This window comes from Mustela putorius, unplaced genomic scaffold, assembly GCF_011764305.1.
Source record: "Mustela putorius furo isolate JIRA1106 unplaced genomic scaffold, ASM1176430v1.1 tig00003834_pilon_pilon_pilon, whole genome shotgun sequence".
NCBI classification, from domain to species: Eukaryota; Metazoa; Chordata; class Mammalia; order Carnivora; family Mustelidae; genus Mustela; species Mustela putorius.
In genome coordinates this window covers 97,242,390-97,266,115 of record NW_025421987.1, presented here as the reverse complement: position 1 = coordinate 97,266,115, position 23,726 = coordinate 97,242,390, and the positions used below count along the sequence as shown (strand labels likewise).

The following is a 23,726-nucleotide window of genomic DNA, read 5'->3' as shown; positions in this document are numbered from 1 at the left end:
GGTGCTGTGGTGTCCTAACAGAATTCTTTTTTTTTTTTTTTTTTTTTTAAAGATTTTATTTATTTGTCAGAGAGAGAGAGGGAGAGAGAGCGAGCACAGGCAGACAGAATGGCAGGCAGAGGCAGAGGGAGAAGCAGGCTCCCTGCTGAGCAAGGAGCCTGATGCAGGACTCGATCCCAGGACACCGGGATGATGACCTGAGCCGAAGGCAGCTGCTTAACCAACTGAGCCACCCAGGCGTCCCGTCCTAACAGAATTCTTATACGGCTTTTAAAATGATGGGATATTAGTGCCTTCTTAGCGCAGTAAGCAGCGTGTCAGTCTCATAAAATGATGGGATATTTAGGTTAAAAAAAAAAAAAAGCCACCAAAAGTGGCTATGACCAAATGCCACCTATTCCAGGACACGATTCTTTTTTTAAAAATTGGACAGAAAAAGTATACTACTTTCTTCTTTATTAAATAGAACTATACACCAGAGAATTCTGTTTGGCTCTGTAAGAGATACCATAAAAACAGAAGACAAAGTGCTGATATTAAGAACTTACACAAACTTAGCAAGAAGAAAAGCAGACATGGAAAGAATTACAGAGTTACCAAAAAAATGGTAACATACTGCCTAGTGACAAGACTACATACACTCAATCTGTATTTTGCATCCAATCTACAAACTGAAAAAAGTAGAACAACATACAAAACAAACCCGAGGTTGGAGACTGACAAGTTTTATCAATATTGTTTCAAGAACAGAGCTTGTCTTAAATGTCTATGCCTATCACTCTGCAACACCAAGGATTACAATGAGACCTCATTCAATATTTGGGGAATGAATTCATTTAAAAATCACCTTACTATCTTTACTTTCTAGCAACATATGAAGAGTGGTGACCAGCCAGCCACACGACTACATCTGGAACATTTATTATACTTACCGCAATGCTTCTGCATAAAACAGATACTCCTTTAACTGATCTGCATAATGTTCTTCATCTTCTAAAATATCATCAATAGAAGATGCATACCTGTTTAAAAAACATTGCATATAAACTTTTATCATGATACAAAGTATTAATGATCAAAAGCAATGCTATTTGCTACCCCTAACAAAAGTACACAAAACGAGAATAAGCATTCAGACATGGCAATTTTTAATTACTATGAAAATTTTACTTAATTTTACCAAAATGTTTCAATCAGCAATGGATTGGAAATAAAAACAAACAAACAAAGGTCCTTCTCTCAGGTAGTGTAAGCAGCACCAGAAGACTATAATATCTTTTGCTCAGATATTTTATGAAGGGGCTACAAAATCTGTGGAAAAAATAAGAGTTTAGTGTAATTGGTGCTCAGATGTTCCTGGCAGCAACTACATACAGTATCCCTAAAAGCTACAAAAGGAAAAATAGAGTAAGACTACAAAAAACTTTAGAAGCCTTATTTTATACTAATTCTCAATAGCAACTTCTGCTTTTGATCTGGTCAAGGCCCTCATTGTCATGCCATTCTCTTTCCTGGACCTGAGCCTTCCTCGTATAGAAATCTGGCAGCTCTCCACAGTTTCTCCAAATCCCACAAGCACATATCTCAGCACCTCTAGGAAATCTTCCCAGACTACTTTAGTCCTTAGTCATCACTCTACTTCTGATCTTTTTTTTTAAGATTTTATTTATTTATCTATTTGAAAGACAGTGTGCATGAGCACAGGAAGGGACAGAGGGAGAAGCAGGCTCCCTGCTGAGCAGAGACGACTCAAGGCTTGATCCCAGAACCCCAAGATCATGACCTAGCCAAAGTCAGCCACTTAATCCACTGAGCTACAATCTAGGTGCCCCCCACTTCTGATCTTTTATCAACAATTCACAACTTATATTTTATCAACTGTGTCATGTGTTGGTTTTATTTCTTCAATCATATTACAAATTCCATAAGGACATGGGTTATGTCATGTACTATTTCTATATGGTGTAACAGGCGTCCTTTTTTCAAATTAATTCTGACTTCTTGGCATGAGAAAGAAAGAAAAATATATACTGTGTCTCCAGACCTCCTTTATGTAGGCAAGAAAACAAGTTACTGGAGTTGTAAAAATAAATAAACCTACATTAAGAGTCACTGAAAAGCTATGTGCTTAAAGGATTTATAAAACAGGCAAAGAACATACTCTGTAATTACAAACTTGTATTTGTATGGAATTTCTTCTATGTGACTGAAGAAAGTCTTGAGAATCACTGGTAAGAGTGGAAAAAACTGCCTTTAATTCATAAATCTGTGATTCTCAAAGAGTTCATGTTAAGGAAACAAAAAAGAGGAACCACAGGGTTGGTGGCTTGAAGACAGGAAACAGTGAACAGATAAACGGCACATCCTTGGGTAAAAAAATATAAGTGGTAATGATTTTTAGATAGCAGTACTGAAATTAATTTTATTTAATGCTTTAAAAAAATCAACTGAAGGGATAATCCTAAATTCCTGAAAATGCTAAATCAACAGAATACAGGAAAACTTCTTAGGGTTAAGCAAATTGGTTGGAAAGTAGCCAGTTAGCTTGAATATGGCCCAAAGAAATATTTAGCTAAAATAAGTATTTTCTGTCTCTTTATTACTGAGTTGTAGTTATCTACTGTGCTTGGAAATGTTTACTCCTACTCATTGGTTTATCTCTTCATTATTTTAATAGTATCGTGTGTGTGTGTGTGTGTGTGTGTTAAATAAACATAAAATTTACTTTTTAATAATTTTTACATGTAGTTAAGTGGCATTAAGTACATTCACACTGTTCTGCAAACGTTAACCACTATCATCACAACGCCTTCATCTTCTCTAACACTAACTACCCACATTCCTACCCACCTATAATAGTATCTTCTGATAAGCAAAATATTTAATTTTGATATAGGACAATTCACCATTTAAACATTTTTTTCATGTTCTCTTTAAGAAATCCTTGCTAATTTGAAGTTTGCAATGATATTCTCTTATGCATTCTACTAAAAGCTGTAATTTTAGCTTTTATACTTATGTATATTATCCAAATTATATTAGTTTTTACGTAAGGTATGAGAAATAGCTCAAGGTTAATTTTTTTCCATGTAGATAACCAGTTATTCCAGAACCACTTCTTGAAATGTACTATTTAAATGCTGGTCTATTTCTGCACTTTATTCTGTTCCATTGATCTGTTTACCTTTATACCAAATCCTATCTTGATAATTACTGTATCTTTATAGAAAGTCTTGAAATCAGGTAATATGGGGCGCGTGGGTGGTTCAGTTAGTTAAGCAACTGCCTTCCGTTCAGGTCATGATCCCGGAGTTCCAGGATCAAGTCCCGCATCGGGTTCCCAGCCCCGTGGGGAGTCTGCTTCTCCCTCTGACCTTCTGCCCTCTCATGCTCTCTCTCTCAAATAAATAAAAATCTTTTTTTTTTTTTTTAAGATTTTTATTTATTTGACAGAGAGAGAGAGATCACAAGTAGGCAGAGAGACAGGCAGAGAGAGAGGGGAAGCAGGCTCCCCGCCAAGCAGACAGCCTCATGTGGGACTCGATCCCAGGACCCTGAGATCATGACCTGAGCTGAAGGCAGAGGCTTAACCCACTGAGCCACTCAGGTGCCCCTAAATAAAAATCTTTTTAAAAAATCTAAAAAAAAAAGAAAGAAAGAAATCAATCAGGTAATAAGTTCCAGGTTTGTTCATTCTTAAGACTGTTTTGGCTACTCTAGGTCCTTTGAATTTCCATGTAAGCTTTAGAATTAGTATAACAATTTCCATTAAAAAGTTATCAGAATTTTGACTGGGACTGCAGTTTGGGAAGAAGGGACATATTAACACTACTGAGTTTTCCAATCCATGAAGACATACATTAATTCTCTCCATTTATTTAGGTCTTTAAAATTTTCTCTCAGCAGTGTTTATATATGAAGTCTTTATTAATCTGTAAAACTTTGTTTTGATGCTATTATGAAAAGTATTGCTTTTCAATTTGTTGCTAGTATATAAAAATGCTTTTTTTAAAAAAATTTTAAAGATTTTATTTATTTATTTGACAGACAGATCACAAGTAGGCAGGGAGGCTGGCAGAGAGAATGGGGGAGGCAGGCTTCCTACTAAGCAGAGCCCGATGCAGGGCTCGATGCAGGACTTGATCCTAGGACCCTGAGATCATGACCTGAGCTGAAGGCAGCAGCTTAACCCACTGAGCCACCCAGGCAACCCAACAGTTTTATTTTTAATACATTGATGTTATATTTGGCATCCTTGTTAAATTCAGCTGTTAGTTCTATTATATTTTTGGTTGATTCTTTCTGATTTTCCATGTAAAGGATCCTGTTAACTACAAAAAAAGATAGTTTTAATTCTTCCTTTCTAAGACTAATGCCTCTTACTTGTTTTTTTCTGGCCTGAGTAGGACTTACTAGTACAAAGTTTACAAGAAGTGGTAAGAGCAGACAACTTTGCCTTATTCCTTGGAAAAAGCATCAATACTTCACTATTAAATACAGTATTATCTCTAAGTTTTCATTTTTAATATTTCACTATTAGGTACAATACTAGTTTTAAGTTTTAAACTGAAGAAATTCCTTTTATTCTTGGTTTGATGGGCATTTTTATTGTGAGTGGATGCTGAAGTGTTTTTCTACATGAACTGAACTTAACATGCAGGTTTTCTTCTTTATTCTACTAATACATGAACTGGACTGATTTGATTTCTGAATGTTTTAAAATTAACCTTCATTCCTGAAATAAACTTGTATAAGTCAGATCTGGATCCACAGTGTATAATATAAAAGCCAGCAAACTTGATAAAAACAGAAGAATCACTAACATTTTCCTACTAGACTTCACGCCAGGTTTTACCTTAACTGTTCTAGGTACTTACACATCCATATGGTGACCAGCACTCTGCAGTCCATCCCCCATTTCTTTCTCTATGGCACTCCACTCACTAGGGAGAAAAAGATAAAACCAAACACACCATGAATTAGATATGGAATATTTTCAAAAGGGATATTTTATAAGGTTTCTTTCCTAGCTACCTTTTAAACAATAAAGCATCTGTATTTGGATTTATTTTCTGTGACTCAAATATGCTGCTCTCCTGGAGCGCCTGGGTGGCTCAGTGGGTTGGAGCCTCTGCCTTCGGCTCAGGTCATGATCCCAGGGTCCTGGGCTCTCTGCTCCGAGGAGAGCCTGCTTCCCCCCCCTACCCCGTCTGCCTCTGCCCGCTTGTGATCTCTGTCTGTCAAATAAATAAAATCTTAAAAAAAAAATATGCTGCTTTCCCCTTAAGTTTAACAACTAAATGCAAGTGAAAGCTTTAAATTGTTAGTTTAAAAGTTGCTATCAGGGACGCCTGGGTGGCTCAGTTGGTTAAGCAGCTGCCTTCGGCTCAGGTCATGATCCCAGCATCCTGGGATCGAGTCCCACATCGGGCTCCTTGCTCCGCAGGGAGCCTGCTTCTCCCTCTGACTCTGCCTGCCACTCTGCCTGTGCTTGCTCTTGCTCTCTCTCTCTCTGATAAATAAAATCTTTAAAAAAAAAATAAATAAATAAAAGTTGCTATCAGCTGCTGCTAAGTTCAAATTAAGTATCATACAAAATAGCTTGCATCTGCTTACAGACAACGTTCTCAAGTAGGGTGCCTATTTAAGTCAATTTGTCAAGTCAAGTGAGCAGGTTTGAGAAACTATGGGTGTTAGCCCTGTTCTTCATCTACTTAATCAGAATCTCTGGGGTGGAGCTGAGATATGTGTACTTTCTAAAGCTCCATGGATGATTCTGATGAACACATTTAAGCTAACAAAAAAGATGACTGTGCAGAAACATTAGGTACACAGTAAAGCTTCAATAATTGTACTAAAGTTGATGAGAAAGTCTATTAGAACCATAGATCATTTTATCATTTCGGGTTTTTTTTAAAGATTTATTTTATTATTTTTAAGTAATCTCTATACCAAACATGGGGCTCGAACTTACAACCCCAAGACTCAGAGTCAAATGATCTACCAACTGAGCCAGCCAGGCGCCCTTTGTTGTCATTTCTACATAAGCCTCTTCAATTGCACTGTATCATAAAAGAAAAACATTTAAACACTATTATTTTGTTACCATGTAGTTTTTTATATATATATTTTTATGTTGTTGAAATACCAGATTATATGCTTACAGTATCAAAAGGAAATAAACCTCATAATTTTTAATATTTGTCAAAGCAAAACAAACATATAAATCACCTACGCAACACTATGGTTATGATTAAAAAACAAAATAGGTAAGGCTCCCTCTAACACTGTTCTTTCTTTATATGTCTGTAACTACTCTCAAGATAGTAATAGCAAATTAACCTTTTTTTTTTTTAAACTAAAGCTTTATTTATAATGCCTAGAGGACAATTCTGCTTTTATACAACTCTGTCACCTCAAATTCAATATATCCAAAGCCCTGTTCTTCACATGAGAAAGGAACCTAAGGCTTTTGGCAGATGACAAATACAACTAGCCAAAAATGAAATGCAGTGATCATATTTAATGTAACTGTAGGTCATGTTACCAGAATTAATGCTATGCGGCATCTGGGTAGCTCAGGCAGTTAAGCAGCTGACTCTTGATTTCAGCTCAGGTCGTGATCTAGGGTTGTGGGATTGAGCCCTGTGTGAGTTGTAAGATTCTCTATCTTCTTCTGCCCCTCTCCCTGCCCTAGCCTCTCTGTCCCCCTTTCTCTTAAAAGAAAAAAAAAAAAAATCAACAGTCCAGATTAACTGTCTATTGGCTATCCCAAAAGTACTTCATCCATTTAATTAATCTTTGAGCACCTTACTATGTACCACCAACTCAAGGCCAACATAACCAATTTAGTTCCTTTGTTTACCAAACAAGACAAAAACTAGTTTAAGGAAGTAGGACTCATGTTTTATCACCTATGTATGCCTATTAAGTAGTTTAGAGCCTGATAAATACATGGTATTTACAGCTTGCAGGTAAAATGAAAAAAATGAAGCAATAAGTGAATTAATAAATGTGAGGAGGGAAACTATACTGGATTCTACGTAACAGCACAAGACCTCAAGGTACGTATAAGTCTTAGCCCTCCGCTACTCAAACTGTGGTCTAGCAACACATGACCTAGAATTTCATTAGAAATGCAGGATCACAGGGATGCCTGGGTGGCTCAGATTGTTAAGTGCCTGCCTTCAGCTCAGGTCCTGATCCCTGGGTCCTGAGATCAAGTCCCACAACAGGTTCCTTGCTCAGCAGGAAGCCTGCTTCTCCCTCTGCCTGCCACTACCCCTGCTTGCGCGTATGCTTGCTCTCTCTGACAAATAAATAAATAAAATCTTAAAAAATAAAAGGTAAATAAATAAATAAATGCAGGATCACAGAACCCATTCCAGATCTATTGCACCAAAATATTCATTTTCCATACCTCTGTCACCTTAAATTTGATATATATAGTTCAATTATAGTTCTCCAGGTGATCTATATGCCCATTAAAATTTAAGAAGCACTACTAAACAAAAGGTTCTAACCTGGGGTCCAAGGATATATCTAGGATTGGAAATAGGAAATGCTAACCAGGTTAAAGTGGAGAGGAGGAAACCATCAACATACAAGGAACTATTAAAGGGTAGTTTCTAACATCAACATTTAGATTTAACGTCAACATTATAAGAGGAATAACTGAATCTTAAAGTACTTAATGGGTAGGGAATTGTCACAGAGGAATCAGATCAAAAAAGGCCTTGGCTCTTTTGTAGAAACTGATGAAAACTATGGACCTTTTCCCTAAGAAGGAAAAAAAAAATCACAAACAAAATTTGGCATGGAATTTCAGAAACTTCTGACAACCTGAAGTCCATCTATGAACTATAGGGGAGCCTGGTGGGCTCAGTCAGATCATGAAACTCTTGATCTCCGGCTTGTAAGTCCAAGTCCCACAGTGGGTGTCAAGATTACTTAATATTTTTAAGGGATGACTCAGTCAGTTAAGCACCCAACTGTGTTTGTATATTAATATATTTATAGAATTACATTTTACTACAGGGATGCATAAGAAAACTGTATTGGCTGTCTCAGAGGAGACCTGGGTAGTTAACAGAGAAGGGAGACTTTTCATTGTAAAAAGCTTTTATTCCTATTGAATTTTGTGCCAGATGAATGTATTACCTATTTAAAAATATAAAATGAATCATTTTTAAATTAATCCAATCAAAAGGACTTATAATGCAACATTAGCAAGACATTTTCTATAAAAATATTTGGATAACAACTTCTAAGATGGCAAAACCAAAATAATTAATACACAAAAAAGAATCCAAAAGGCTCAAAAATAACCACAACATGCAAGCACTATACACAAGTAGATATTCTAAATTAATTAACACAAAAGCTACCCCAAGACTGAAAAACTCTCTTGCAAAATCCTTCAAAAATTATAAAGTAACACCAAGAAAGAAAAAAAAAAGAGTATCACTAATTCTATAAAACAGTGATTTCCAATGGAATCTTCTTGGGCATTCTGCCAACAAAATAAAGGGCACTGGTCATAGCTTCAGGGTAGTTTCATTTTTATCTGCTCAACATAATGGATTTCTTATTTTTTATTGAAAGAAATAATTTATTTTATTTTATTTTAAAATCTTTCATTAACATATAATGTATTATTTGCCTCAGGGGTACAGGTCTGTGAATTATCAGGCTTACACACTTCACCGCACTCACCATAGCACATACCCTCCTCAGTGTCCATAACCCAACCATCCTCTCCTTACTCCCCACCACCCAGCAACCCTCAGTTTGTTTTGTGAGATTAAGAGTCTCTTACAGTTTGTCTCCCTCCCCAGTCCCATCTTATTTCATTTTTTCCCTCCCCACCCACCACGACCCCCCACTCAATCTCTCAAATTCCTCATATCAGAGAGATCATATGATAATTGTCTAAGAAATACTTTAAAACAAACTTTGAAAACTACTATTATAAGACATCATTTCAAAACAAAATTCTTTGATATTGATATCATAAGGAGCTAGTCAAAAGATAAAGTTGGTAAACCTTTAGCCACTCAAGAAAAAAAGAGACCCAAATAAAATCAGAAATTAAGGAGAAGAAATAAAAACCAACATCAACCCCCCCCCCCAAAAAATCAGTAAGAATAAATTATCTAGTGTAAATCAAAATCAAAATGAAGTATCACCTTATATATATCAGTATGGCTAAAATAAAAAAAAAACCCACAAGAAATAACAAAAACCCCCAACACCACAGATATAAAAAGAATTACAAGAGAATATTATGAAAAATTACATAGGCCAACAAACTGAACAATCTAGAGGAAATGGGTAAAATTCCTAGAAATAGAGGCCTCCAGAACTGAATCAGGACGAAATAGAAAATTTGAACAGACTGATTACTTGCAATAAAAATGAAACAGTTTAAAAAACAAAACAAAACAAAACTCCCAACAAACAAAAGTCTAAGATCAGATGGCTAAACAAGTAAATTCTACCAAACATTTAAGAAAGAGCTAATACTGGGGCACCTGGGTGGCTCAGTGGGTTAAAGCCTCTGCCTTCAGCTCAGGTCATGATCTCAGGGTCCTGGGATCGAGCCCCACATCGGGCTCTCTGCTCGGCAGGGAGCCTGCTTCTTCCCTCTCTCTGCCTGCCTTTCTGCCTACTTGTGATCTCTGTCTGTCAAATAAATAAATAAAATATTTTTTTAAAAAAAGAGCTAATACTTATTCTCAACCTAAATTCATTCTACAAGGCTAGCACTGTCCTGATACCAAGACCAAATGCAAAAACTCTCAAAAAAATACTAGCAAACCAAATTCAACAATAAATACTTAAAAGGATCTTTTCCAACAGTCAAGTGGGGCTTATTCTAGCAATGTAAGGGTAGTTCAATATTCACAAAACAATCAACATAATATATCACATTAAAAGAGAAAGAATAAAAACCATATAATCATCCATAAATGCAGAAAAAGCATCTGATGAAGTCCAACACTCATTCTTGATAAAAATTCTCAACAAAGTGGGTTTAGAAGGAACATACCTCAACATTAATAAAGGCTATATATGAAAAACCCACAGTTCATACTCAATGCTGAAAAACTGAAACCTTTTCCTCTAAGATAAGTAAAGGAACAAGGATGTCAATGCTCACCACTGTTAACAGGACTCAAGTCCTAGCCACAGCAAGCAGACAAGAAAAAGAAATACAAGTCATCCAAATTGATAAGGAAGAAGTAAAAATTTCACTCTTTGCAAATGACATGATACTAGATACAGAAAACCCTAAAGACCCAATCATAAAACTATTACAACCAATAAAGAATTCAGTAAAGTTGCAGGACACAAAATTGATATACAAAAAATTACTACATTTCTGTACACTAATAATGCAGCAGAAAGAAAATTAAGAACCACTTATAACTATCACTAAAAATAAAAATACCAAAGAGGTGAAAGACCTGTCATCTCTGAAAACTATAAAAACTGATGAAAGAAATTAAAGAGGACACAAATAAAAAGACATTCCATATTCATGGACTCAAAGAACCAGTATTGTTAAAACATGTCATACTATCCAAAGCAATCTAGAGATTTAAATGCAATCCCTATCAAAACACCAAACAGCAGTTTTCATGGAACTATAACAAATAATCCTAAAATCTGTGAGGAATCATAGAAGACCCCGAACAGCCAAAGCAACCTTAATTAAGAAAGAAGAACAAAGCTGGAGGTATCACAATACCAGATTATAAGAAATACTACAAAGCTGTAGTAATCAAAACAATATGTCACTGGCACAAACACAGATACATAAATCAATGGAACAGAATAGAAGCCCAGATATAAACATACACCTATGTGGTCAATCTACAATAAAGGAGGCAACAATATACAATGGAGGGGCACCTGGGTGGCTCAGTGGGTTAAGCCTCTGCCTTCGGTTTAGCTCATGATCCCAGGGTCCAGGGACCGATCCCCACATCAGGCTCTCTGCTCAGTGGGGAGCCTGCTTCCCCCTCTCTCTCTGCCTGCCTCTCTGCCTAACTTGTGATCTCTCTCTGTCAAATAAATAAATAAGGGGGCGCCTGGGTGGCTCAGTGGCTTAGGCCGCTGCCTTCGGCTCAGGTCATGATCTCAGGGTCCTGGGATCCAGTCCCGCATCGGGCTCTCTGCTCCGCAGGGAGCCTGCTTCCTTCTCTCTCTCTCTGCCTGCCTCTCAGTGTACTTGTAATTTCTCTCTGTCAAATAAATAAATAAAATCTTTTTAAAAAATAAATAAATAAATAAATAAATAAATAAATAAATAAATATCTTTAAAAAAAAATAATTACAATGGAGTCTCTTCAACAAATCTCTTCAACAAAAAACTGGGCAGCTACATGCAAAAGAATGAAACTGAACCACTTTTTTGCACCACAAAAAAAAACTCAAAATGAATTAAAGTCAGAAAAGTGAGGCCTGAAATCATAACTCTTAGAAGAAAACATAAGCAGTAACCTCTTTGACATCAGCCAAAGGAAACGTTTTTCTAGATATGTCTCCTCAGATAAGAAAAACAAAAGCCAAAATAAAAAGCGTTTGTACAGTGAGGAAACAATCAACCAAATGAAAATACAACCTACCGAATAAGAAAAGATATTTGCAAATGATGTATCTGATAAAGGGTTAATATCCAAAATATAAAGAACCTGTACAGATCAACACAAATTTGTGCAAAACCCCACAAATAATCCAATTAAAAGTAGGCAGAAGACCTAAATAGACATTTTTTCTAAAGAAGACATACAAGCAGACAAGAGACACATGAAAAGATTCTCAAGATCACTAATCATCAGGGAAATGCAAATCAAAACTATAACGAGGTATCACATCTGTCAAAATCGCCAGAATCAAAATGACAAGAGGTAACAAGTGTTGATGAGGATGTGGAGAAAAAGGAATCCTCCTGCACTGTCAGTGGGAATACAAACTGGTGCAACCACTCTGGAAAACAGTATGGAGGTTCCTCAAAAAATTAAAAACAGTATTACCATATGATCCAGTAATTCTACTACTAGGAATTCACCCAGATTTTCTTTACCCATAGAAAACAAAAACCATAGAAAAAAAAAATTACCCATAGAAAAAAAATTCGGAAAGATATATGCACCCCTATGTATATTGCAACATTATGTATAATAGCCAAGATATGGAATCAACCCAAGTGTCCATATATAGGTGAACAGATAAAGATTTGAGCTAGAAATATATTTATATATTTATGTATATTTATACTTATATATATCTAGCTCATATCTTCTTTATCCATTGTGTGTGTACCATAAAAAAGAATAAAATTTTGCATTTGCAACAACATGAATGGACCTAGAGAGTATAACATTAAGTGCAGTAAGTCAGACAGAGGAAAACAAACACCATATGATTTCTCTCATATGTGGAATTTAGGAAACACAACAAAAATACAGACAGACAAAAAAAAAACCCCTCTGGCTCTTAAATACCAAAAACAAACTGGTAGGGGCTCCTGGGTGGCTCAGTGGGTTAAGCCGCTGCCTTCAGCTCGGGTCATGATCTCAGGGTCCTGGGATCGAGTCCCACATTGGGCTCTCTGTGGGGCGCCTGCTTCCCTTCCTCTCTCTTTGCCTGCCTCTCTGCCTGCCTGTGATCTCTGTCTGTCAAATAAATAAATAAAATCTTTAAAAACAAACAAACAAACAAACAAACTGATAGTTACCAAGGGAGTGGAGGGTATGGGGGAGGGGGTTGGGAAATGGGTGAAATAGGTGAAGGGGATTTAAGAGTACACTTATCTTAATGAGCACTGAGAAATGTATAGAATTTTTCAATCATTACACTGTACACCTGAAACTAATATAACACTGGATGTTAAGTACACTTGAATAAAACATTAACTAATTACGCCGTAACATAAAAAATAAATGAAAACTAAACTTCTACATTTCAGACCCATAAATGTTCAGGAATTATAGTTCTCAGGCAAAAAGCTAATTAGAGCTAATCAATTATTTTAGAAGCTTATATAATGCTCACCTGAAAACTCGCCCATAATTCCCATGTACTTTATATACACCATACAGTCGATCTGCTACTCTCTGGAACAAATTTTTAAAAGAAATTAATATTAGATCAAAGCTATACACAGTTTATTCTTTAAAAAAAGAGAAACGTTATCCTCATTTTAAAAAATGCTTAGTACAATAAACTTCAAAAACAAGAAAAAGAAAAAACTTTAATTTCCCAAAGTCTCATTATGCGGGGGCAGGGGAATACTGCTGCCATCATATTTATGTAACTGCTTTTATGTGTATATGTGTGTGTGTGTATATTATGTATATATGTATATATGTGTGTACATACATGTACACATACACACACATAAAAATAAAGAACATATGGGGCGCCTGGGTGGCTCAGTGGGTTTAAGGCCTCTGCCTTCACTCAGGGTCCTGGGATGGAGCCCCGCATCGGGCTCTCTGCTCAACAGGGCGTCTGCTTCCTCCTCTCTCTCTCTGCCTGCCTCTCTGCCTACTTGTGATCTCTGTCAAATAAATAAATAAATAAATCTAAAAAAAAAAAAAAAAAAGAAAAGAAAAGAAAAAGAACATATATAAACACGTTTTCATTACTGTTTAAAAATTTCCTATATTAAAAGTGATAGGGACACCTGGATAGCTGGTCGGTTAAGCAACTGCCTTCAGCTCAGGTCATGATTGCGGAGTCCCATGAGCAACTCCTTAATCAAGCTCCCCGCTCAGCAGGGAGCCTGATGTTCTCCCCTCTCATGCTCTCTCTCGCTCAAATATATAAATTTTTTTTAAAGGTGATAATATTTTTATCCAGCAGGCTACTATTACTTTTAATAAAAACCACTTTAAATAATTGCATAAAATTCCACGTAGCAGTGTATAAAATACAAAAACACTCCTTGTTGGATATTTAGCTACCCCTAAGTTTTTTAGTGTTATACATAATGTTTTAATAAAGATCTGAGAGTAAAGTTTTTTCTAAATTTCAATTGTTTCTTTATGATAAAGTCCTCAAACTGGCATTTATCAGAGGGAAAAATAAACATTTTCAATTTTATTAACAGTTTTATATACAAATGCTAAATACATGCAACATACTTCAATGCTACTTTTTCACGAAAACTCCTTCTAACCAACACGTTAGATATTTTAATAAAAACAGAATTATAATTTAGATTGAGATGAAATATATACTGCTTAGCTAGTCACACAAATTTTACAAAAGACAAAACACCACAAACTATCCTCCAAAGTGTTATGGACGTGAACTGTAGGCCAAAAGGTAATCCCACATAAAACCCTAAACCCTAAAAAAAAATTTCCTGGGATACCAAAAAATTCTTGGTACACAGTTTCTAAATGTAAACCCTAGGATAAATTATGTTCCTAATTTCTTACTCAAACGTGAATAATCTGAGGAATTAGGCATTAACCATACAACAAATCCTAACCCTTTCAATACCAGCTTATAGTGAAGGAACCAGAATTATGAATACTTGGAGCAGGTCTAAGAGGAACATAAAATGTTTTCCATCTCTCCTTGGCTTGGCTTGAAGGAACGCATAGCCACTAGACTAGGGAGCAACACACCACAGGACTGCAACTTGTTTCTGTAAAGCCTCATTAGAACATTCATGTCAGCATGGTCCATGACTGCTTTCACAGCAGAGCTGAACAGATCTGACAGGGATCATATGGCCCAAAAGGCTGAAAATATTTACTATCTGGCCTTCCATAAAAGTCCATCCATCCCTACACTAGACTCAGGACAAAACTCACAGTCTTCATTCTGCTTGAAACACTCCAGAGTTGTCCCCAGACCTCTCAACTAATTTCTCTAAGGATATTATTTCCCAATTATTTTTTGAGTCCTATATAGAGTGTCAAAGTCTATTTGCTTTTTTTTAAAGTTGTTCCATCATCAAGTAAAGTTTGGGAAACATTGATATAATAAAATTTAACACTTCTTTTTTTTAAAAGATATTTATTTGAGAGAGAGCAAGCTTGAGGGAGGAAGGGTCAGAGGGAGCAGACCCCCTTCCCCGCCCCCCAACCACAGGACTCGATCCTTGGACTCCAGTATCATGACCTGAGCCAAAGGTGGTTGTTCAACCAACTGAGCCACCCACGCATCCCAAAATTTAACACTTTTCTTTTACGCAGGACTTTTTGGATCTTTACCACCATACATGAATCATGACTATTCAAGAGAGATATGGTTTACACTAGAAAACATCATACAGAACTGGCAAAATGCCATTCTAAACCACTAACTCTCTTAGATCTTTGTGCTTTAAAGATCAAACCTCTTCTGGAAAGCTGAGCATTTATCACCCACTAAGATATTAAGTATGGAAGAGAGGAAGAGCACTTATTAACCATGTAAGAACAGAAACTACAAGCAACTTAAGTACAAAATGCAGATCCAAAATAAATGTTCAAAGACAAAGTTTGGGGGCGTCTGGGTGGCTCAATCAATTAAGCATCTGCCTTTGGCTCAGGTCATGGCTCAGGTCCTGGGACTGAGCCCCTTGCTGGGCTCCCTGCTCAGCAGGAAGTCTGCTTCCCTCTCCTTCTACCCTTCGCCTTACTCATGCTCATGCCCTTTCTCTCTCCAATAAATAATTAAAATCTTTTTTAAAAAAAGGTTTGTAAATTCCAAGGATTAAAAGTTTATTTCTTTAAAGTATCTCACTCCTGGAAGCTGGTACAAAAGGATATTCTACCACAATTAGAACTCTGAAAAATAATTTGGCCCACATAGCATGCCCAAAAGAGGTAAGAGTCTTCCTATACCAAAAAGGTGAGCAACCACATAAGGAACAACCTACCCACGAACTAGACCACACACACACAATAGTTGTTATGAGGCCAGCGTTTGTTATCAGCTATTCATGGAAACAAACGGATCCAGCCAACTTAAACATGAAATGACTTGTACCTAGGTAATCAGGCAGTGAGAAAGAAGATGAAACAAAGAAAAACTATAACCAAAAATTATCATTTCTAGAGAAAAGGAAAAGCAAAAAGGGCAGAAAAATAAAACAGGAATGATGAAAACCTAAAACCAAATTAATTCATGGGTCATTGGTGACAAGGAAAAGAAGCCAGACTGCCAATTCCATTTCTGTTGACGAGTCTTTTGAAAACTGATCATCTGACAACTGACAGGGAAAAAGTGACACCTAGCAAATTCTATGACAGCAGAAGAAATGTGACAGACTCATCCAATCATTCTACCCAGCTCAGGATCATTCGGAGCAATAAGAATGCCTTTTCTGTCCTCACTGAAGTAGTAGCTGATTAAACGTTAAAATGGACAGTTTCAGGACATTCTTTGGATGATCCTAGACACACATAGCTTTTCTTTTCTTTTGAACTATTTCCTAAGGACTCAAAGATGATGAGAGTAAACTCTTGTTACTTACTGCTACAATGGTTCCCAAACGAGCTGCACGTAGTACTTTATACTGTCATCATCACTAAATAGCTCACAAACCCTAGACAGTACCATCTTTAGGACTACAAATGTCAAGTAGTATCTTAATAATTATAATATGCATTTTCACAGTATTTGTGAAGTTACTCCCCCCTTGCTTTTAAATGTGATTTTTCCCTAAAGAGGCAGCATGTACTACAGAGGAAATACAGGATTTATAGTCAAACGAATGAGTTCAAATTCCAGCTCCTTCTTACTTTAGGGTTTAACTTTGGAGATTTAGTAAACGAAACCAACCCTTGTTATTACACCTTTCTTCTAGAAAGGTGGAAATGACCATCATATAACTTTGTAAGGATTAAATAAGATGACATTTGTGAGGGTCCTTGCAATAAGGGGGATGACTCAATGAAAGCCAGTTCTCTTCTTGCTCAGTCTACCTGAATTTATGTCCTCTGTCAATATGCCATTTATAGGTAGTTAAGGGCATGGGCTCTAGAGTCAGACAAAAGTGGAAATTTGGGGGGCATCTGGGTAGTTCAGCTGTTAAGTGGTTGCCTTCAGCTCAGGTCATGACCCCAGAGTTCTGGGATGGAGCCCCACATGGGCTCCTCAGTAGGAAGCCTGCTTCTCCCTCTCCCACTCCCCCTGCTTGTGTTTCCTCTCTCGCTGTGTCTCTCTCTGTCAAATAAATAAATACAATCTTTAAAAAAAAAAAAAAGTGGAAATTTTTGCTCCACACATCTAGTATAGTGTGGTATCAAATTATTTAATTTCATTTAGTTACTTTCCTTTGCCTCTGTTCCTAATCTACAAAATGGGGACAGTAACAGTACCTATCTTTAAAGGGCTATTGTGGGAACTTGGTAAGATTATTATAATATGCTTGACTGGCTGACACACAGTGGTGAATGTTAGCAATCAATATTGTCGTTCTGTTATTAATTACAAGACACAAATTATTTCACCTGAGTCTCATAATTCTATAACATATATTATATATGTTCATATAACAAATATTTATTCAGTACCTACTACATCCCAGGCAGATATTCCCAATTTTTAGCAAAGAAACACACCCTGAAAGGTTACTAGATTTGTCTGAAGGACCCAATAAATGGCAGAGACACTGTCCAAAGCCAGCTCCTCTCTGTCTGCAGCCACCCACTCTTTTTTTTTTTTTTTTTTTAAGATTTTATTTATTTGACAGACAGAGAGCACAAGTAAGCAGAGATGCAGGTAGGAAGAGAGGAGGACGCGGGGTCCCCGCTGAGCAGAGAACCCGATGCAGGGCTGGATCCCAGGACCATGGGATCATTACCTGAGCCGAAGGCAGAGGCTTTAACCCACTGAGCCATCCACTCTTTAGGGTTGTTCTGTTTTGATCTCTTAAATATTTAACTCTTTAACCAATCTAAAACTTATTTTTTACCTTTTCTACTTTCAAAAGAATTCTTGACAGAAAAGATAGTCATATCTATTTTCCCTTCATCTGTTAGGAATTCATCCTCTGTCTCAAAAATCAAATACAATAAAATAAATTAAAAAAAGAATTCATCATCTGTCTCAAACAGCACTTAAGCCTTCTTCTCCTAACATTCTGAACGTTACAAAAAGGCCCTCCCTGTGGTGCTTTTTGTGTTGTCTATAGGCTTCTGTCTGTGTTGGGGCTTAAACCTTTCATTTTTACTTTTCTGTTACTGTCCATGATTAAATAGCCTTTTTCCCAACTTCAGAATAATCAGAATTTTAGCTAATCAGAAAGTATACTATAGGGGCGCCTGGGTGGCTCAGTCACTAAGTGTCTGCCTTTGGCTCGGGTCATGATTCCAGAGTCCTGGGGATAGAGCCCCACATGGGGCTCCCTGCTCAGCAGGAAGTCTTCTTCTCCCTCTCCCACTCCCCCTGCTGTGTTCCCTCTCTCACTGCCTCTGTCATTTAAATAAAATAAAATCTTAAAAAAAAAAAGAAAGAAAGCATCCTATATTGTTCACTAGCATTTAATCATTCCTTCATTCACTCACTCAGAATTTCAATTTGACTCACAGATCAAGTGCTGCCTTTCCTTTCAAGAGCTCAAGATATCTTCAATGTCATAAAGTTTCTGAAGACTTTTTCGTAAAGTTTAGGATGAGGTGCGTTGCTGACTTAGTCTGCAGAGCATTCAACTCTTGATCTCAAAGTTGTAAATTACAGCCCCATGCTGGGTACAAAGATTACTTAAAAATAAAATCTTAGGGAGGCCTAGGTCAGTTGGTTAAGCATCTGCCTTTGGCTCAGGGTCGAGTCCCACATCGGGCTCCATGCTCTGCAGGAAGCCTGCTTCTTCCTCTGCCTGCCACTCCCTCTGCTTGTGCTCCCTCTCTCTCTCTGACATATAAACACAAAAAAAAAAAAAATCTTAAAAAAAAAAAAAACTTAAATAATTTTTAAAAAATATTTTATTTATTCACCTGAGGGAGAGAGAGAACATGGACAGGGAGGGACAGAGGGACAAAGGAGAGGGAGAAAGAATCTGAAGCAGACTCCATACTGTGCAGGGAGCCCACTTGGGGCTTGATCCCATAACCACGATATCATGACCTGAACTGAAACTAAGAGTTGGACACTCAACCGACTATGCCACCCAGGTGCCCCAATTTATACATATATATTTTTTAAATAAAATCTTGGATGTCTGGGTGGCTCAACTGGTTAAACATCTGCCTTCAGCTCAGGTTATAGTCCCAGGGTTCTGGAATTGAGTACCGAGTCAGGCTCCCTGCTCAGCAGGGAATCTGCTTCTCTCTTTGCTCCTCCCCACCCCTGCCGGGTGTGCGCACTCTCTCTCTAACAAATAAATAAATAGAATCTTGAGCAAAAACACACAAACAAAAAGCTTGGGATAAATATCTACACCCAGAATTCTCTTACTTATGTATTACAAACTCTTTGATGAAAAGGTTGTTTTCTTCAAAGGTTCTTTTCACATATACATTACTGACCAGTTCTCCTGGTTGGTTATAATTAAATTCAAGAAGCAATTTATCTCTCTTTTTTTTTTAGATTTTATTTATTTGACAGACAGGAATCACAAGTAGGCAGAGAGGCAGGCAGAGAGAGACGGTGGAAACAAACTCCCCGCTGAGCAGAGAGCCTGATGTGAGGCTCGATCCTAGGACCCTGAGATCATGACCCGAGGTGAAAGCATTGGCTTTAACCCACTGAGCCACCCAGGTGCCCCAAGAAGCAATTTATTTTAACTACAGAGTATAAACTGATGGTTACCAGAGGGGGGAGGTAAGTGGGGGATGGGTCAAACAGGAGATGGGGATTAAGGAGCACATTTGCTGTAATGAGCACTGGGTGATGTATGAATTGTTGAATCGCTATACTGTACGCCTGAAACTAATATAACACTATAGGTTAACTATACTGGAATTTAAAATAAAAGAAGCAATTTCTCTACTTTTTCAGATCTTTCGTAAACATAAAAGTGTCAGCATATACATTCATTTGTTCATTCATTCAATGACTATATATATAGTGAGTATATACTAGGAATTGGACATGATTCCAGGGATTTAGCAGTGAAAAAATAAAGCTGCTCTTGTGCAACCCCTATATACTAGTAGAGAAGATAATTAACAAATTAAAATAGAACACAAATGTCTGATAGGGCTAATATAAAGACAATAACAATGACAGAATATGACAGAAAATAATAGAAAATTGCATCATATTTTATATAAGATGCCCAGGAAAGATTTCTCAGAGAGAGGCATTTGAGGTGAGAAATGAATGACAAAAAAAAAAATAGGTCAAGAGAGGTTCTTAAAGGGGGGCATGTGGGAAAAGTGATATGGGCATGAGGAAGAACAAATAAAGTCCTAGGGCAAAAACAAGTTTGATATGGCTAAATTTCACCATAATCTTTAATGGTTATTAAATATTAAATCACATTTAAAAATATACTTTCAGCAGAAAACAATATATAATCACTATGGTTTATCTTGCCCTGTGACAATCTTCTTACTGTTTTATGAAAGCCATCATGTATGTATACCTTCTTCAGGCTAAATAAAAAGTCTCACAGCAATGACAATGACAATCATGTCTCCCTCCTTCAGGTCTCACTTAAATTTATTACCTATACTTCACAGCTTTTCTGAGTGTTTAGCTGTTAAACTCTGTTCAATTCACCGCTCTTCTCGAAGATTCCTCATAAATCAGATTCTAGCTGGTTTTTCTGCTTTGTCCTCTAGTTTTTTTCTGGGTCTGAAAGGCTGTTTGAGAGCCTTTCAATACCTGGGGTTTGTCATGTGAGTGCATAGTAATATACCTCTGCCTAATCGAACTCCCAGAACTGTTAACCTTCCTGCTAAAACAAGGCTTTCTACAGTGTTCCCCCCTCCCTTCCCTTTGGTTGAAGGTCTTTAAAAAGGATATTATCTTTCACAACCAGCCAGACCTCTAACTTAAATTGATTCTCCAAGGTTTCTAGTATAAAGGCAAAGCTGTATGAATTATTCTTCCAGTATTCTGGGGAGTCTCTGTCCCCCCCCACCCCCAACTTTCCACAAGAACTGTTGTCTAATGACCCAGATGTAGACTCTAGTCCAAGAATTCTCACAGGTCCTTTTCTTTTATTAGGAAGTATCTCATAATTTACTCAGGGAATCTAATGATATTCTAAATGGTTAAATAGGAGACTGGGCCAATATATTCAAAAGGATTTTTTTCCCTTATTTTTTTATACTTTTTATCATAGAAATCTTCAAATATACAAAAAGTAGAGAACAGCAGAACATACTTCCACTTCCCAACACTACCTTCAATAATTATTATATGGCCAATCTAGTTTCATCTAAAACTGCCCCCACTTTCCACTCCTCACCAGTAGATGATCTCATTAAAACAAATCCCATATAATGCATTTTAAGAGGTTTCCAATCAGTGTAAGTTATGATCCTAGACCTGGTATCCCAGTATCTTTCAAAGTTTTTTTTGTTTTGTTTTGAGATTTTATTTATTGGGGCGCCTGGGTGGCTCGGTGGTTTAAGTCTCTGCCTTTGGCTCAGGTCGTGATCCCAGGGTCCTGGGATCAAGCCCTGCCTTGGGCTCTCTACTCAATAGGTAGCCTGCTTCCCCCTCTTTCTCTGCCTGCCTCTCTGCCTACTTGCCTATCTCTCTCTTTCTCTCTGTCAAATAAATAAATAAAATCTTGTTAAGAAAAAGATTTTTAAGAAAAACATTTAAGAAATGTTTCTTTTTAAGAAAAACATTTCACTTTTTCTTAAAAAGATTTTATTGGGGCACCTGGGTGGCTCAGTGGGTTAAAGCCTCTGCCTTCAGCTCAGGTCATGACCCCAGGGTCCTGGGATAGAGCCCCACATCGGGCTCTCCACTCCTCTGGGAGCCTGCTTTCTCCTCTCTCTCTCTGCCTGCCTCTCTGCCTACTTGTGATCTCTGTCTCTCAAATGACTAAATAAAATCTTTAAAAAAAAAAAAAAAAAAGAAAAGAAAAGAAAAAGATTTTATTTATTTATTAGAAAGAAAGAACATGAGCTGGGGGAGAAGCAGAGGGAAAGGGAGAAGCAGACTCCCCACTGAGCAGGAAGCCAATGCAGGGCTCAATTTGGGGCTTGATCTGGGACTCCAGGATCATAACCTGAGCCAAAGGCAGATGCCTAACCAACTAAGCCACCCAGGTGCCCCTTTCTAAGTCTTTAGCACAGGTAAGTTCTAAGGATTCCCTGTCTACCACAGTCAATCACATGGTTAAATTCAGTGATTATCCCTCCATTTCTAATTTATTTTGTCATGGCAGACCATTACCCCAAATAAGTTTATATAGGAGAATTTAAGAGCACAGGCACAGGATGGCCTAACATATATAAGCTATTTCACTATTAAAGAAAAAAATAACCTTGAAAGTATAAGGATATCATTACATATAGATCTAAACTCCCACACTTACTTAATTAAATTTATTCCAACATTGAAACGGTAGGCCTTTGACAAGATAGTCAAACAACCATACACAATCTACAGAGAAAACAACAGGCTAAAAACCTTCAAGTTGTTTATGCCATGAAACATTGCACATTTTCTTAAAAATGCAATTTAGATGATAAATAAGCCAAATCTGAAAGCAAAAATCAGCTATTCATCATAAATACCATCCATTATCTAAAAACATTTCCTTATAAATGTGTGTCGAAAAACTCTTGGGGACCACTTACAGCTCTAACTCGAAGAAGATGTGAGATGACAGACTGTAGTTCATCACTGTAGTGTTTTAGTTCTGTAAATCTCCTGAAACAGGAAATAAATAAAACATCATTTTTTTCTCATGAAAACAAGTCAAAAACTGAAAGACAAAACAGGAGTTCCTGAGAACAATGAAACTGCTTCTATTTGACCATATGCTGGCTTTATGTACACACCAATACAAATTCAAAAAACTCTAAAACAACCATATTTTCTTTTGATATTTTTTCTGCTTTTGATATTTTTAAAGATGTCATACTTCATAATTTTTACTGTGAAACTGAGATAGAGAAAAAAATTATCTGAAAAATTACTTGAAAAAATTCATGGTGCTAAACTCCTGGTCTCTAACCTCAGTCTTTTTTTTTTTTTAAGATTTTATTTATTTATTTGACAGAGAGAGATCACAAGTAGGCAGAGAGGCAGGCAGAGAGAGAGAGGAGGAAACAGGCTCCCTGCTGAGCAGAGAGCCCGATGTGGGACTCGATCCCAGGACCCTGAGATCATGACCTGAGCCGAAGGCAGTGGCTCAACCCACTGAGCCACCCAGGCGCCCTCTAACCTCAGTCTTTACGCTATTCAGTAATCTTTGTTTCCCTAATTTAGTGACTACCATTCTGCAAAAAGATATGAAACTTCTGATACTACCACCTGTCACTCTCCAACCAAGTTTCACACATTAAACACAGCCATTAGTAGGATCTCCTGCCAGCAAACACATCTACTTCTATTATTTCTTCCTTCCCCCAAGGGTCCTTCCTCCCATCAATACTCTATATTCTACCCTAGCTATACCCCAGATTCCTACTTTCTAACTTCCACTCTCTATAAGCTCCTTCTCTTTAGCATATAAACTAACTCTCCTATATTTAAAACCTACACACACTCCCTTGACAATACACCCAACTCTCAACACCCTCTCATACCCAGGTCTCTCACACATACACTTTGACAAGGCATTCTCTCAAGTGACAACC

The 23,726-nt window shown here is 37.1% G+C and overlaps 1 protein-coding gene across 1 annotated transcript in view; it reads right to left on the bottom strand.

Moving 5' to 3' along the window:
• SNX4 (sorting nexin 4) overlaps positions 1-23,726 on the bottom strand; it is a 67,354-nt gene that overhangs the window by 12,096 nt on the left and 31,532 nt on the right. Inside the window, exons 7-10 of the mRNA XM_004745398.3 lie at positions 22,722-22,794; positions 13,063-13,124; positions 4,878-4,943; positions 933-1,022 (exon numbers count right to left, since the gene is read on the bottom strand). Of these exons, the coding sequence (XP_004745455.1) occupies positions 933-1,022; positions 4,878-4,943; positions 13,063-13,124; positions 22,722-22,794 (291 nt within the window). The remainder of the gene's footprint in view (positions 1-932; positions 1,023-4,877; positions 4,944-13,062; positions 13,125-22,721; positions 22,795-23,726) is intronic.